This window comes from Lutzomyia longipalpis, chromosome 3 (assembly GCF_024334085.1).
Source record: "Lutzomyia longipalpis isolate SR_M1_2022 chromosome 3, ASM2433408v1".
In the NCBI taxonomy this organism is placed as follows: Eukaryota; Metazoa; Arthropoda; class Insecta; order Diptera; family Psychodidae; genus Lutzomyia; species Lutzomyia longipalpis.
In genome coordinates, this window is record NC_074709.1 from 28,852,654 (window position 1) to 28,869,167 (window position 16,514).

Sequence of the window (16,514 nt, forward strand, 5' to 3'; positions counted from 1 at the left end):
TACCCATCCAAAGCTCATGAACTGAGAGCTTTTTTATAAATAATTCCACGGAAAACTACAAAAAAGTTCATTTGCAGAAGAGAAACATTTTTCAAATGGATTTTAAATGATTGAAAAAGAGAGAAAAATTGGCTCGAAAATTAACCTTTAGACTTTGTTAATGAAGCTCCACTGTAAAAGTTTTAAATTAATTTTAAAAAAATCAAATAATGAAGTAATTTTTTTGTTTCTTTAATTGATTATTCCTCTTCGTGGAAATAGTTTAAATTAGTTTGGAAAATTTTTAATTAAAAAATATTATGGTGGATTTGTTTTTCAATACTGGGAGGGTAGTATGGTGCACTAATTTGGTCCACACTGTGTAGGTGAGTTTGGGAGTTTTGTCGCAAATTTGCGAGAGAACTAAATTATTTAATTTTAGTAAAATGTTTGAAATTAAAATTGAGGTGTCTGTTGCAACCTGGCGCCTCCACTGACCTTATACTAATTTTAATTTCTGAATTTTAATTCTATATCGCTAATCCATTGCGCAAAAAAAACAATATAAAAAAATCCAAAGCGTCGCTGGAATATAGAATAAAAATTTAACGAATTGTTCTCAATTTTCCGACATTTATCAAAATTTTCACAACAACTTTTCACTTCACAACAGCCCCAAAATATTGCCTTAACAAATTATTTTCTTGGTGAAATATTTTTAGAATAAATTCTTTCGAGCTTTTTCCCCTCCCTAGAATTTCCACTTCAGTTGCATTCACGTATAGAATAATTTTGGGATGAAAAAACATCCATCTCTTGTAGAAAAATGTTGAATGTGATTTAGAAAATCATGTCAATTTTGTGAAGAATTTCGTGCAATTTTCTTCCAATGAATTGTCTATTTTTGGTCCTCAATGGAGGCGCGTCAAGAAATCATCTACCAACTGTGCGGTGGCATCATCAGCCACCCAATGTCTGAACTTCATGATCTATGCGGGGGATCGTCTATGAAAGCAAGTATGGGTTGGATGGTGGATAAAATGTGTGAAATTCATGAATTTTTATCATTCTCTTCTCAGCACATACACATAGCTCAAGTGTTTTGTTACTTTAACCATCTCATTGGAGATATAGAGAGGTTTGTTTGAGCTCTTCGATGCTACGATAGCATGAGAAAAGGAGCCCCCCATTGAAGGAGAAACAACATAAATACATACATATGTATATTGTACATATAAATACCCAGAGGCTTAGTTTATATTCAGCACAAGAGAGGGTGAAAACAATTCGTTCCTCTTGTTTCAAGAGGAGGATGGTGCGGTAAAAGACATCAGAGGGCGTTGGGGATTTTCTTCTCATGCTCAAAAGGACGACAAAACACTATATGTGTGTATGCTTTGGTGTCGCCTGTGAGGATGAGGAATTTCCCCATTCTGGAATGCCCGCTATTATGAGATCACGATCTATTTTCTTGGACAATGTCTACATTTCCATTCAAAATTTCCAACTCCCTTTGTAACACAAATTGATGCTCTTTCTATGCTTTTACATAAAACATAGAATGTTATTCACATACATTTCTCGTTGCTCACTTTAATACTTTGATGTGCCTTTTGCAGGAGGATTTTAGACATCACAGAATATATTTTAAAGACAGAGAGGAAAATTAATTTTCCCCCAAATGGAGATGTGATTGGAAAATCATTGAGATAGAATTACAAATAAGAGCAGAACATGAAAAGATAGTGTTGATTACGCATAAAGGGAATATCGAATTACATTGTGAACTAAAGAAACGAAACCTTAATTTATATTTTTATTAAATAATGAAAGCTCAACGGCGTGGCAAAGCTCTATCATTGATTTCAATAATTTAAAAAAGTTTTAAAAATGTTTTTTTGCATCAATTACTGCCCATAAACTGCCAATTACTGTTTAAAAAAATCCAAACGACTCCAAATGAAAAGTTATGCCGAAAAAAGCTTTTTTTAAGCCAGATAAGCCGCAGTTTTCCCACAGAAATATAGGTTAGATCTACGATATACCTACTTTTAATCCCCTCTACACTTTAATGGCAAATATATACGAATGTTCTCTTCCAACACATCGCAATATTGAGCATCAAACATTAAATTTTCAACATTATTCTGAGAAGTTCCTAAATGAATATTTAACTGAAGCACCAAACTTTCCGTAAATTCTTAACCATTCCCCGTCGATTTGCTAGCAAAATTTATGGTTGGTTCCCCTTGCTTTTGTCAATATATATTTCCTCATCCCGCGCATACATTTTATCTCTCTTCACGTGCATCCACTTTATCAATTTAGTGGAGTCTGTGCCCTTAATTGAGAAATATGTTTCCACAAGTACCCCAAAGAATTTCCGCCCCCCCCCAAAAAGCACCACAGAGCTTTCTTGCGAAAAGTCAAATATATATATCTAAATTAAATTGTAAAGCTCTCTGTAATTTAATTTAACAGCAAAACCCCTTTTTCTTTATCGTTTTGTTTTCAACCACATTATTTTGGTGCTTCAAAGGGGATTTTGCATCATGTGCGCATTTGAGAGGCACAAACACCTCCCCCTTCCACCACAAAATGCACATAAATTATGCAAATTGATCTCACGGCAAAGTCTTTTAGTGTTATAGCGTACGAGAAAAGAGAACATCCTCCCAAAAAGCTCTCTCTGTGTGAGAACTTTGTTAATATATTTATTCGTACGATTAAGAAGTTTGACAAAGTGGGAAAAATTTGTGTTTTTACGTGAGCTTTTTTAAGGAAAATTAATTTAATTCAGTTAAAAAGCTCCACATTTTCTGGTTAATTATGTTATATGTAGGTGTTAAAGTAGGAAGAAAAGCACATAGAGGAGGTTTTGCCTTTGAGGCCAATTTCATTGCCTCTTTGGGTTGTTAAATGTTTCATCTACAAGTGATGTTGAATGATGATAAGGTTAATTGAGAGAAAAATTCACATTTTGCAACCCATTTTCCCCACCATCAACATGGAAAATGTACCACAACACGCGCCTAAATGGCTCAATTGCGTGCAAGAAGCACTCATCTAACCAACAATATTGAAGGGTATTTTATTGGGTAAATTTATTATCCAACCTGATAGCTTATTCGATAGATTAATTGATGTTTTTTTTAAGAGGAAAATTCATTGCTTTTGCACGCAGATAGTATTATTTGTTTCGTGAGAAAAATTTCAAAGGGTTTTTCTCCACGGCAGTATTTAGTTTTCAGAAGATCCACTAGGGGGCCTTCATAAGTTAAATCTTCTATGGGCCTGATGAAGGTCGAATTAAACTCCAATTAATGACAGGAAATCATTGAATTTCCCACAAAATCATTAAATAGAATAATTTATATTGCTTCAAAAGCTCTTAAATCTCTCTAAAAGCCAAAAAATAACTACTTTTTAACACTTCTGCCTCAAAATAAATAACAAACTGTCACCATTTGGCAGTTTTTAAATACGATAAAGCATTTATCATATTTTTTGGCAAAACTACATAATGAAAGTTCCCCACAAAAAGCCCCATGAGCGTTCAAATGCAAATTCCACCGTTTATTTGTTTACATCCGTGATATTTACATTCGTGCACTTCTGCTATGGTAAATCAGTAAATCATGTGCCAGACATACATTTGAACAGGTGACAAATTCACCTCCTACGGTGGTAATTAGCTAACTTCACTGACTATGTTTCTCCCGCACAACATTCTCAAACACTCGATAATACATAAAAATCCCACATAAAAAAAATTTCTCAACATTTTTCCCCTTTTTTTTCGGAGAGAGCTTTATCCATCCAAATCCAAAGCAAGGAAAAAAGAGAATTTCCACCCATTTTAGTTCCAGTAAATAAATTTTTATGCGACACATAAAATTACTATGAGCTTTGTTGCCATATTTTACACATGTCTGACATTGTGTAAGTAAATTGTTTAGCAGGAATTTTCCTCTCCATCCCCCGTAAGAACGTGACTAACTAGCTATAAGCTTCTTTGTGCGAGGGTGAAATACGAGAAAAATTATATAATACAATTATAGGAAATTAATTCATTTTGTATTTCGACCTAAGACGCAAACGTTCTCTGGCTTTTCTTCCTGCGTCCAAATTAGACCTCTTGGATGTCGGCATGAGATGCCCGGCCGAGGGAAAAGAATTCTCAGAAATTCTTCTTAATTTATTGAAGGGTGGGCATGGGCAGGGCACCTTCTACACATAGGGAGTTAGACTTCTTGGTAAATTCGCATCATGCGATGAGAGAATGTTTTGGTGGGGAAATTCAATTGATTTTTTTCTAACGTTGGAATATTATCTTTAGGAAAATTATAATGAATGAAACGAGAGATTCAGCAAGGAAGTAGAGTTTTTAGTTAATTTTAGTGAAGTTTTGAGAAAAATGTTAAATATTTTTTAAGGGAAATTTAATTATATTTGTTGGGAAATCGAAAGGAAACTTTGAAATAATATTAAACGTAAGAAATTCTTAAAAGAAAGAGGTCAAAAATAAGAAAATTCTTAAGAAAAAAACTTTATTAATCAACTATCTGCCAAATTCTCTATCAAACCACATAAACTTTTAAATTCATTGAAGACATTGAGATTAAAATTCAATTAATCCAATGCAATTAATAGCATGACTTTTGCATACTTCCCAGCTTCAAAGTCATGCAGAAATGATTTTTTTAAAAATCATCCCTTGACTGCGACTCTACACAATTCCCCGATAACCGGGATACCTTTGCTTCCGTCAGCATTTTCTTCAAGCTTCGATGAAGTTTTTCTTCTTGAAAAAATTTCTCCCTTTTGCGCAATTTTTCCCCATAGAGAGCTTTTCACAGGAGCGTTGCCATGTTAATAATTTTCAATATTCATCCCTCATCCCCAATTTACGTATGAAATATTCAAGTTACAAGTAAATAGAAATTGCTCCTTGTAATCGATTTAATTTAAATATCAAATCATCTTATTGCTTTTCTCTGTAGGCAGAGCTTTTACATTGCTCAACGCATTATGTAGGGCAGAGAGCTTTGCAATGTGAAAGTTCGTTTTATGGAGGAATTTTCTCCGGGAGAAGAAGGAATTTTCGTTGAAAAGAGAAAAGGAATAAAATAGAGATGTACAAGGAGAAATCCAGAGGAGTTTTTCATCTATTTTTCCTTCTTTTTTTCGTACTTTCTCAAACACTGAACCCTCCTCATTCAATTAATCAAATGTGTGTGTGTGCGGGGGGTGGATGCGAAAGCATCGTCCTTTTTGGTTCATTGTGTTTCCACCATTATATCGTTGTTGGAAGTGAGGGGGTGGTGGTTGCCTTTGTGTGTGTCCCTGCCAGACAATCTAAATTTGCAATTTTCTACCAACACCCCCCTCTCGTGGGAGGGTGTTGTGTGGTCTTTGTCAATTTATTTTTGTGTCTTCACCTCAAGTTGGAAACATTGTGTGTTGAGTGATGAATTGAGAGAGAAATCACCAGCAATCTCTCCCTTCAATTGTCTCGGAAATCATTGTGGTTGAATCACCATTTGGAATCACAAGCAATTACTGATTTATTGGGGATGAACGGGACGGTTGGGGGGGGAGGGCAGTCAATGCAGTAAAATGGCTGAATATCTGAAAATCCAACCGCCCCTCTGCACGGGATTGTTTGTCTCTCGCCTATAACGCATTAATTCGAAAGCTCCCCGAAAGCTCCCAGATGGAATGTGAAATGTTGACGGACATTTTAAGGGATGATTGCTCAATTAAATTCCTCTTTTTGCTTTCAAATGCAAACTAACGGTGAGCTTTAAAGAGCTTTTCCGCCATTTTCTGCAGTTGAATTTATGAGCAAAACATCCCCTTTTGGATGCATTCCATCAGCGCAAATCAAACATTAAAATTATTGTAAATACTCACGAATTAGGCGGATGTAGATTGAGCTATCTGTTGTCTCCATTGTGGCCACATCGGGTGCCTGCAAAAAACAAAAGAAAAGAAGAGAAAATTATTACTAAAATATCCTTTGAATATGAAAATTCGTTCAATCGAATGATTTCTAGGATGGCGCACAATCATCCAATGGGGTTGAAAAGGACATCTCCCCAACAAAAACTCCCCCAAAATGCCTTTCAAATGTTTCCCACTGAATTTTGGGATTATAAATTTAATTTTCTAAATGCTTCAGAGTCGCCAAGAAAATTTTCCGCAGGGTTTCCCACCCCCAACTTGGTGGATTAAAATGTCGAAAGCTTCATCAGATGTTTACTCTACAAATTTACTCTACTTGTGCTCGCTGTTAGTTCAGTGGAGCGCCTTTTTATTCTTTTCTTTCAATTCATCAAGAGACTTTCAAGTGTCTGTTGTTTTTTTTTTTTGAGAGAGAAATTTCAAAAGACAAAGTTCTACAGAAGAACAATTGTGGGTGTGTAAATATAGGTGCAATTTTTGGAATTTTTAGATTAAATTTCAAGGAAATTCATTCGATGAAATTGAAGGGATGAAAAACCTCCATTTTTATGCAATGTACCCTTGAGAGTATTTTTTTTTTCATCTCCACAACATCAGTCCGAGAATGAAACTCCGTGGTTGGCATTTAAATTGCATTCTTATCATGATGACGACCAATCCATTGGGAAAACTACTTGCCATAATGGAGTTCTTCAAACAATTCGGAAAGCCACTTAAGCCACCCAGAGAGCTTTGGCAGAATGCCACAGAGCGAATTGCAAATGCAACGAGGTAAACTTTTTGGCTTATGCGGGTGGAAGGAAAGAGAGTACAAACGCAATTTGTTACAAACTGTTTACGAGAGACGTGCAAGGAGCGACCGCATTGAGCGCATCTTTCTCATCTCAACAAATTGAAGGAGCGCCCCACTTGAGCTTTCCACACTGCAAATATTTTCCTTTCTTCTTGCCCCCCTCACCGGAAAGGGATCCATCATTCGGTGCAACATTTGAGGACAAATTGCAAACCAAGCGCGTATACCAAACAAGCAAAAACTCTCAGATTCGTTGTGCACGGAAATGACTACTTCAGCGTACCCACCTCGTGTGGTACTTGTGAATGTTTGTTGCACAAAGCAAAAGATGAAACAGGTAGAGGGTTTCCATCGCAGCATTTTTTTCTTTCAAGAGTACCCTTCAAAAAATAACGAAAGGTATGGTATTACGGGGAATTATGGACATTTCTGTTGATTTTTAAAATTATTTCCTATTTCGTGAAAGCTCTGAAGTCAGAAGTATTCATTTGGTCATATTTGATGGATATTTGAGAGCTTTGTGTGAGCTTTGAGTGAGCTTTGAAGTGTGTAAATATTTTTCCTATCCTCCAAAGAAAGTTTTTGATACGGAGAATATGAATTTACTTTCCTTTTGATTTGTTAAATTAAATAAATCATAAATTCAACAATAATATAGATATTAAATCTAAGGGACAGGTTGTATAAAACTCCTTTTTCTTCAAAGAAATACATTTTAAATAAATAAATTGAATCAGTTATAAGAAATTATTGGAAGTCTTTGAAGTACTTTGTTAAGACAAATAAAAGGATCAAATCATTTCATTTTTTTTTTAATTACATGGAAGAAAATTCAAAATATATTTTTTGGCTCTATTTAATTTTTTTTTAATTATTCTGCATTTTAAGAAACTTAAATTACTTCCAAAAAATGAGAAAAAACGAATAAAGAATCATAGAGATATGATTAAAAATATTTTAAAATTAAAAAATTCAAAATGGCGATTCAGTTAGAGTTCAGGTAGCTTCACACTGATGATAACCTCCCACTTTTAAGCAATCGAGCCAAAAGTTTTGCCAAGTGAACAAAAAATGTGAATTTCTCACATTTCTTAAAATCAATTTAATTAGAAGCATAAATTTCTCCTAATGATCATCCCTTTTTAGAATGCCCAGCCCTTTATTTTGAGTATGGCAAAACATTGCTATCTCGTTTGAGTATTTATCGAAATTTTTACAACCCTTTTTGGCATATCCATCCTCCTCTTTTAGTGAATGAGAGAGAGAGATCTGCAGGAAAATTCCTTTTCTGCAAGTGGATGAACGTCCATTGGAATGAAAACTATGTGTATACGAAAAAGCTTCAAGAAGAAGAAAAAATTGCTGATGTATAAGAAAAGGGTTCTTTTTGCCTATCTCCCATCTCCCATCTGCAATATTGCTTTACTTTGATGTGTATACATTCGAAATTACATTTTCATTTTTCGCCATGGGATCTCTAAATGGAATTGTTTTCAGGGGGGAGGCTGGGAAGGTTGCCCTTCCAACGTAGCCGAAGGGCTACCAAAAACTACCCCCATTGTGCTTTATGGCTCATTTTCACGTCCACACAGGGTGGGTGCGGGGGTAAAAGTTTAAATATTCCTGTAATTGACATTCGGCTGTGATTTGCATACATTTGCCCCTCGGGGTGAGAATTGTTTTTTCCCAAGAATTGTGGCTATTTTCCGCAGTTATTTTTTCTTTGCACCCCATGGGAAGGAAAAATATGATGGATTTCCCCGTGCCACGGGAAATGAAGAATGATACTCAAGAGAGAGTCACGAGGCGGATGAAGAAATGTGTTTTAGCACACAAAATCCTCCCCCAACCGTTCGTTGGGGGTTTTATCGCACATCCAACGTTTTGAGTGTAGAAAAAAAAACAGAACCCAAAGAGAATTGTCCCGGAAATTGGAGAAGCCAGCAAGTGAGAAGATCTCACCGACATATATTTTGCAAATGCTGTAAAATATTTTTATTTGAGGGTGCCCGAATGAAAAATGAAGGAAAAGCTTCCCGCTACTTTTTTATGTGCTCTGTCGCTGTTTTTCTCTTCTTCTCCTCGCATGCTTCCAATGAAAATTTCCTGAGGAATATTTGTGAGAGAAGAAGCTTTTCTGTCGTGCACTCTTGCGAAGCGAAAGGGGGTGTCTGTGTACCGAAAAAAAGCACATGGAAATCGAAAAACATTCCCATCGTTTTAGGGGGAGCTTTTATCGTTTCTTTGCCTTCGCTCCCCCCTAAACTTCACCCCAAACACCTCCCCCCCCGAAGCCTTCCCAACGCTCGTGTTAGTTTTCTTGCTTCTATTTTCCACCCCATATATCCGGAGATTTTCCCCCATCCCGCCCTCGGGCATTTCAAACTGCCAGCAAAATGTCTTCTCATCCACCACAAACTATCATCACTCAAAAATTGGAAAACTATTTTTAGAGAGCATTCACCGAGATTAAGGTTTTTCAGTTTGGGAAGGACGATGACTCTCCGGATTTAACAGTGAGATCCCACTTGGAAGGACACTCATCGTGTGCGGAGATTGAAAAATGAGATTATTGTGGGCGTTCAATGGAGGAAAAGTTTATTTGGAAGTTTTTTTTTTATTGTTGAATTATTTTCTTTGATTTAAATTTAAAAGTAAAAGTAAAAAAGTATAAGTTATACTGCAAATGTAAATACGTCTATAGTGAGATAAATAAAGAGAGGGGTAGTTGAAAATATATTCAAGGGGATGTTGTAAGTATTCAAATTAACAAATTTTGAACGTTTGAATATTTTTTAACGTTTTACGTAGGTACGCATATGTTCTAAATTTGTTGCTTATTCCAACGTTTAAAGTTTCTTCTAACATTTAAAGTTTATTCATAAAATTGACATTAATTAATCGATTTAATGACGCTGCGAATTTTTTTGTTTTAAATAAAATGCTATCTGTTCCATGAGGAAGAAATAATTTATATTAATTACCAATTTTTAAGTATCTGAAGGTACAACTAAAGCAAATTTTTATAACCATGAGAAAATTCTTATAAAACACTTCATTTATCATAGTTTAATGTTTATATGTAAAATTATTCGCGTTTTTTACTATTTGCACCTGGATGAAAGTATAAAAGACAATCCGGGATTGAGTACGTTCAGTTGAAGTGAAATTTTCCACAAAGAAGTTGTGAAAATGAATGCAGAATACAATACGAGCCTCTTCAATAAGTACAATCGGTTTCGGGAATCTGAACTCAAGACGATTTTCTCAAAATACAACTACCTGCTAAAATGGACACCAAATGCGGCCATCCTTGATGTTGGCTGTGGAACTGGAGATATATCCCTCATGTTTATATACTCAATCATTCCGAAGGACTACAAATGCTTTGTGTGCACCGACATATCGGCAAAAATGCTTCAGGAGGCGGAGAAGAAATTTGAGGGAAAACCTCGAGTCTTCTTCAAATTATTAGACATAACGAAGGATCTCAAAGAGACATACACCTATGATCATATTTTTTCTATGTGGTGCCTAATGTGGGTGGAAGATCAGAAGAAAGCCTTCAAAAACATTTACGACCTCCTAGCACCTGGTGGAAAAACTTTTCACGTCCTTATTCAGAAGCTTAATGTTGTGCAATTATTCCTACAGATTGTTACTAGAAACAAATGGATGAAGTTCTTTCCAAATGTGGACAAAATGTACCCGTTCCCGTACCAAAATGATCTTGATCCCGTTAAAAGAATTAGGACTATGATGGAAGACATTGGGTATGTTAATGTTGAAGTTTACTTGGAGAAAAATACATTTGCCTTTGCGAATGAGGAAGAATTTGTAGGTAAGATAAAATTATATTTTAAAAAAATCTTCTGTTGTATACATGGCATAATGTTTTTTCTTGCAGGATTCCTAAGAGCTCTTCCAAATCCTTTTCATGTGATGAGTGCAAAAGAACAAGAGGACATCTTAAGAGAAGCCATTGAACTAGCTTTCGCCAACAATGTTATTACTGAATCAGGTAAATTTGAAAGAGCTGGGAATAATTTAGTTGTCTATGGTGAAAAGAAATCATGTAAATAAAATTTTTCTATTCGGTAATGAACTACATATACAGGGAATTTGAAGATATACATACAGGGGTCTGGTAATAAAAAAATTAAATTAATTATAAATTATGGATTCAAAAGGAAATTATTTTTACAAAATGCAAGGACGTAAATATTTGGAATATTTTATTAAGTATCAAAAAAAGTTTTTTAAAAAAATTGATTTTAATATCTATATAATAAGGAAAGGCCTGTTTGTTGGTAATCGTCGTTCCGACTTTTCTATACAAATCCACACCGTTTGTCCGATCGCGATGAAATTTGGTACAGAGGCCCCTTATAACAGGCGGTTTCAGATGGCCGTATTCATTTCCCCCCCCAAAGCCCCCCTTCAGGTAGCCCCCATATAAAGTTCATGCAATTTTTGCAAATTTTTGAATTTGACGCCTAAAGTGTTGTATGAAAATGATTTCTTCTGATTGCAAATTTTTCTCCGGGATTGATAAGTGGCCTCAATCTAGTTATAAACCATCACAATTTTTTTCTCTCTAAAATTTGCGCGAAGCGCAACAAATCCCCGCGAAGCGGGACGAGGTAAATTGGAGCGAAGCGACAATTTACCTCGTTTTTTTTTAATAAATATTTATAACATTGTAGAGGGGTATTGCCAAAATCTGAGCCACAATTTTCTTAATAAATTTTTTATTAGAAAGAAAATTTAATTTTCTTCTTACTGGATGAAATTTTCTTTTTCGTTGATTGGATCTTTTCTTAATAAAAATAAATGAAAATTCATAGAATCACGAGTAGAATCTACCTCTAAGACCATCCTCCCCTATTTTATTCCTGTACGTCACAACGTTATAATAATTTCATTCCGCGATAAATGAATTTCAAAGAGAGTATCATCCACGGAATGCAAGTCAATTATGCGGTGGTCATTGTTGTGCAGTAAAAAAAAAACCTTCATGCAGATGGAAACTTTTCACTGCTTTTCACCGCAGTGGACTCGTTTTCCCCCCAAAAATATCTCACCTCGTGTGGAATTAAATTGAATTTATTTTTTCCCTCAGAGCTGCAAAATGCATTTTGTCTGGAAATTCGATTTTTTTTCAAGCTTCTGGGAATTTTGTGGCTTTTTCCATCACTCCCCCTTCCTCTCTTTCGATATTTGGTCTCATTGATTTTTCCTCACGCAATCCTCCGGAGGGAGGAAGTTATCCTGGAAATAAAGCTCTATGACTTTTGCGGAGGGGAAATTGAATATTTCGCCATGATTCTCTCGCATGGACGTTGACAGAATAAAAGTCCAGACAAATAAGTCTGATAAATGATAAATTATGCAACATAGATCACGTTCTATGTCGCATAGAAAGAGATTTTTTTTGCCCCTGGAAGGTTTTTTTTCAAGGGAAATCAAAAATATAATTTCCCCAAATCAACGAACTTGTGAATGCCTTTTGTTGAGCTTTCAATTATCGAGACTATTAAGCATGGTCTGTGGCTTTTAAAGCACACTGTGAGCTTTTTTTATTTTCCTCCGAGAAAAATGTCTTTCAAATTATTTTCTTCACAGTATGTGTGTGCGGGAAAGGAAATTTCCCGGCAAATTGGCTCATGAAGGGAGATGGGAAAAAAAAGTCGGAGAGCTTTTCTTTGACTACGAAACAGTCAAGTACCTCGTTGTCATACAAATAAAGCCCCCCCTAAAATGGGTAGAGGGTGTGAGGGCACAATCCCTCCGGTTCCTTTGGCTTCTTGGAAATGACGAAGAGGTATATATTTCTCAGTGTTATTGCACCATAAAACACTTCACGAAAATCTCTGGGTATTTTTTTCTCTCTCCTTCTTTAGCCCCATGAATAATAAGAAATTATATACCATCCCCATGCAGAGATATTGCAGAATTATTCCTCGATGGGACTATGCAGGTGGAAGAACCCACCAGGCGTGGTAGTGGGGGAGATTAGCACGAATGGCGGCAAAGAGAGACAGAAAAAAATATGGAAAAGAACTTTCCCGGGAAAATGTCGCATGTGGGTGGATTTCTCAGGGAGCCCGTATCCAAGTACTACTCAAAATCATCTTTCCTTCATACACCCTCAACTTAGGAAAAAAACCCACTCGATGCTATTTTGGAACGCTATTCCGGAGTGAATTTGCAAGAAAGAAAAAAGGCTCCAAAGTTTCTCTCTCAAGTAAATCGTCTGAGAAGTCGTTTTTGGGAAACTTTAAAATCACTCCAAAAGTATTTTATCAGCTTACGACCCACGAGAAAAATATATATTTTATACGATTGAACTGGAAAATACTTCTTGGAAAAACCCCTTGTGAAAAATATTATAGGAAATATTGAGAAGGGGATTAAGGGTAAGGGGTTGATTTTGTCAAGAATTATCGGTTTTTAGAACTCTTTTATTTTGAGAAATATTTGGAGTTTTTAAGGAAGAAAAGCTCTGAAAGTTTTCCATGAAGGGAAAATAGGAGGAAATTATTTTCTTAAGAATTAAATTTACTTCGAAATTTTCTTGATTATCAATAGTTCTACTTTAATTTTCTTACGTTATAAAGATTAGTTTTAATACCTTTAATACAGAAAAATGTTTATTAAATAAAAAAATCTCAACATGATTAATTTATTTCAAAAAATTCAAAGCTAGGGGTCTAAAAATCACCAAGCTTCCGAACAAATTTCTTTGTGACACAAAAAAAAAACAAATAAAAAATACTTGAGGAAGAAAAATAATGAAGAAAATGATTGTGAGAATCGTGCGAGGGACTGCAATTTGCTTGAATAAATTATGCTGCTGCTATAAGTGAGATTTGGACGTCAATTACATGGCATGAATGTAATCATAAATCATCTATTTTCACAATTTATATTTATTTATTTAATGACGGAGCTGTGTGTGTGTAGCCAAAGCGTTGGCCGTGATACGATAATTCGTGAATTTACAATCCGGACACATAAATAATTTTCATGGTTTGTCACATTGCGGAAATTATTTATTAACCAATCGTTTGTGTTTTAATGTGGCAGAAAAAAGAGAAGAAAACTATGCCGTGTTGTGTGTAACAATAATAAATAAACACGCCATCGTGGAATTAGTACAACAAACTCACGCGCCTTTTCGCGCCTCTCAGTTTTTTTTCTTGTTCTTCAAATTATTTCTTCAGGTCAAACGGTGGGCAATTGACCGATGATGGAGAAAAAAAATAATCTCCTTGGGGGTGTTGAGAAATTAATTCATTTTCTACTTTGTGGGGGGAAGAATTACAATATTTGTATTGTTCTATAAGAAGAATTTTTGCGGAAGTACAAGGAGAAATGTGTACGAGATGTCTGATTGGAGTGATGAAGAAATTCGTAATTTCCGCTCAAGCCTCCCGCCTCCCCGAAAAGTCTGTGTGCATCACTCGACAAAGTCAAGGAAAGAACAAGGGAGGAAGAGATGAGCTCTTGAGGATTTCTAAATAAACTTCCAAGGCAGACGAGGCAGACACACTTGACAGCATTATCTGCGGTTGTTTAACATGAATCCACCTCCGTGCAATGGCAAGAGGAAAAAATTTAGTCAGAGCTGGAAAAGTAGCAACTTTCGGCGGTGGCGGGAGGGGTGGAAAATGTGGGAAAACCACGAAAGAAATTATACGATGGAATCTCGCAGCAGACAAGGGTTTGTTTGCTTTATTTTTTCTCCTCCCTTCATTCGTTTGTTAGCCCATTGCGAGCAAAAAGGGAGAAAATATTAAAATATTCATTCCCTGAAACTGCATCACGTCTCTATTTGACTTTTAAATGAACTCACAACCCGCCCCTCGCCCCCTCACAGCATCCTTTTCCACATTTTCCCTGCTGTGTGAAGAGACCTCACACAGCAGTTTGCTTATTTACAATGAAACATTTTAACATACTCAAATAAGGCACTTAAATTACAAAGTCAATCATAACGCGTCCAGTTATTAGAGTTGGTATACCACAACGCGGATGGGTCAGTCTATGCGTTGTAATTTAATTTGTGAGTAGTATTAGTAGGCAAAGTCGATTTTTTTGTAAAATTTAGCAATTTGACAGATTAAAATGCTAATATCTTAAGTTCTATTAGACCCACAGAAATTTCTTGATTAGTTATGGAAAGGTCTTGAAATAAGCTATAATTTGACATATATCTCAATGATTTTCAAGGTCACCTCTAGAACACAAAATGGCGGATTTTTGTTTCACAAAAAGAGTTTTTCGCATTTTTCGTCCTGAAGGAATGATTCTAGAGGTTTCTGATGTTCCAAGAAGTTGTAGAGTTTTGCAAAACCTTTAATTTGATACTAAATTGAGCCAAATCGGACAGACCGTTCAAGAGATATGGCTCTTAGAACTTTTCAAATTCAAGAATTTTTCAAATGGCCATATCTTCTAAACGGCGACATAGATTTTCTTTATTTTCGGACTGGTGAAAGATATTGAGTCAGGCTATAACATATTAAAATTTAAAGGAAATCTATAACAGATGTTGGGAGATATTACCCCTTAAAGTTAGGCAATTTTTGTTTTTGTTTTTAGCGCCTCTTGCGGATGTTTTTGAAACTTGGAATGTTCTAGGCAGTTGTAGGGCTTTTTGAAACCTTTCATTTGATACCAAGATGGTCAAAATCGGTCAAGCCGTTCTTGAGTTATATCGAAAAAACTCTTTTTGCTTTAGGCCGCCATATTTGCTAAACGGCTTGACCGATTTTCAAGTATGAATTATCGATGAAAACGTCTCACTGAGCACTACAACATACTAAAATTTCAGACCTCTAGCTATAAGGGAAGTGGTTGACGGTATTTCAAAATGGCGGACGGCGGCCATCTTGGATTTTGAAAATGCGAAAAAATGAAATTTTACACCCACATTTCTATAAAAAACTTCAAACCGAAAGTCTCTATCTGTTACCGTTCTCGAATTATAAGGCAAAGTTTGGACGACCGGAAGGCCGGCCGGAAGGCCGGCCGGCAGGCCGGCCGGATCAAAAATTTTCCACCACCATTTTCGTAATGTGGGAAGTCTAAAACGTGCTCATACTAAGTTTGAGCCCGATCTGAGGGGGTCGGTTTTTCCGACGATTACAATACTTGGTATGCCACGATTGTGGTATACCAACTAATAAACTACACACTGGAAATGATATTTGATAGACTTCTTCCCATTCTCAAAAGCGGGGGTTCCTCTCCTTCTCTCATTCTTGTGACATTTTCCACTGGAGATGGCAAAACAGATGGATGTATTAACTAGTTTTCTCTCAACATGCTCATTACTTTGGGGACTGAATACGATGGAAAATGTTCAAAATAGTTGTTCGAATAATTTAATATTTGTATTAAAGAAAATTGAAGCTTTTCTTTTTTGAGAAATTTGTGAAAATTCTTAAATTTTTGAATCGATTTTGAAGAGAAAGCTTCTTTTATGATTCAAAAAAAATGTTTTTTTTGGTATTCTGTGAAGAAGAATATTAAGATATGAAAGATTCAAAAATTTAGTACTTTTTAGACCATTTAGTCAAGACACTTATTGTTTTATAAATTTTCTTGGTAGTCTCATTATAAATGTAAAAACAAATCTTAAAAATGAATGGAATTTTAAGAGAAAACAGAAGCTTGATCGGAAGCTTGCTGAACTTTAGTCGATATTACAAGACATGTACTATTTTAATACAGCTAATAAGAAAAATTAGTAGGTACTAAAACATAT

The 16,514-nt window shown here is 35.5% G+C and overlaps 1 protein-coding gene across 8 annotated transcripts in view; it reads right to left on the minus strand.

Moving 5' to 3' along the window:
- LOC129793686 (uncharacterized) overlaps nt 1-16,514 on the minus strand; it is a 110,834-nt gene that overhangs the window by 24,188 nt on the left and 70,132 nt on the right. For all 8 annotated transcript variants that reach the window (XM_055833874.1, XM_055833876.1, XM_055833875.1 and 5 more), the window contains one exon: nt 5,896-5,953. In XM_055833874.1, the coding sequence (XP_055689849.1) occupies nt 5,896-5,953 (58 nt within the window). The remainder of the gene's footprint in view (nt 1-5,895; nt 5,954-16,514) is intronic.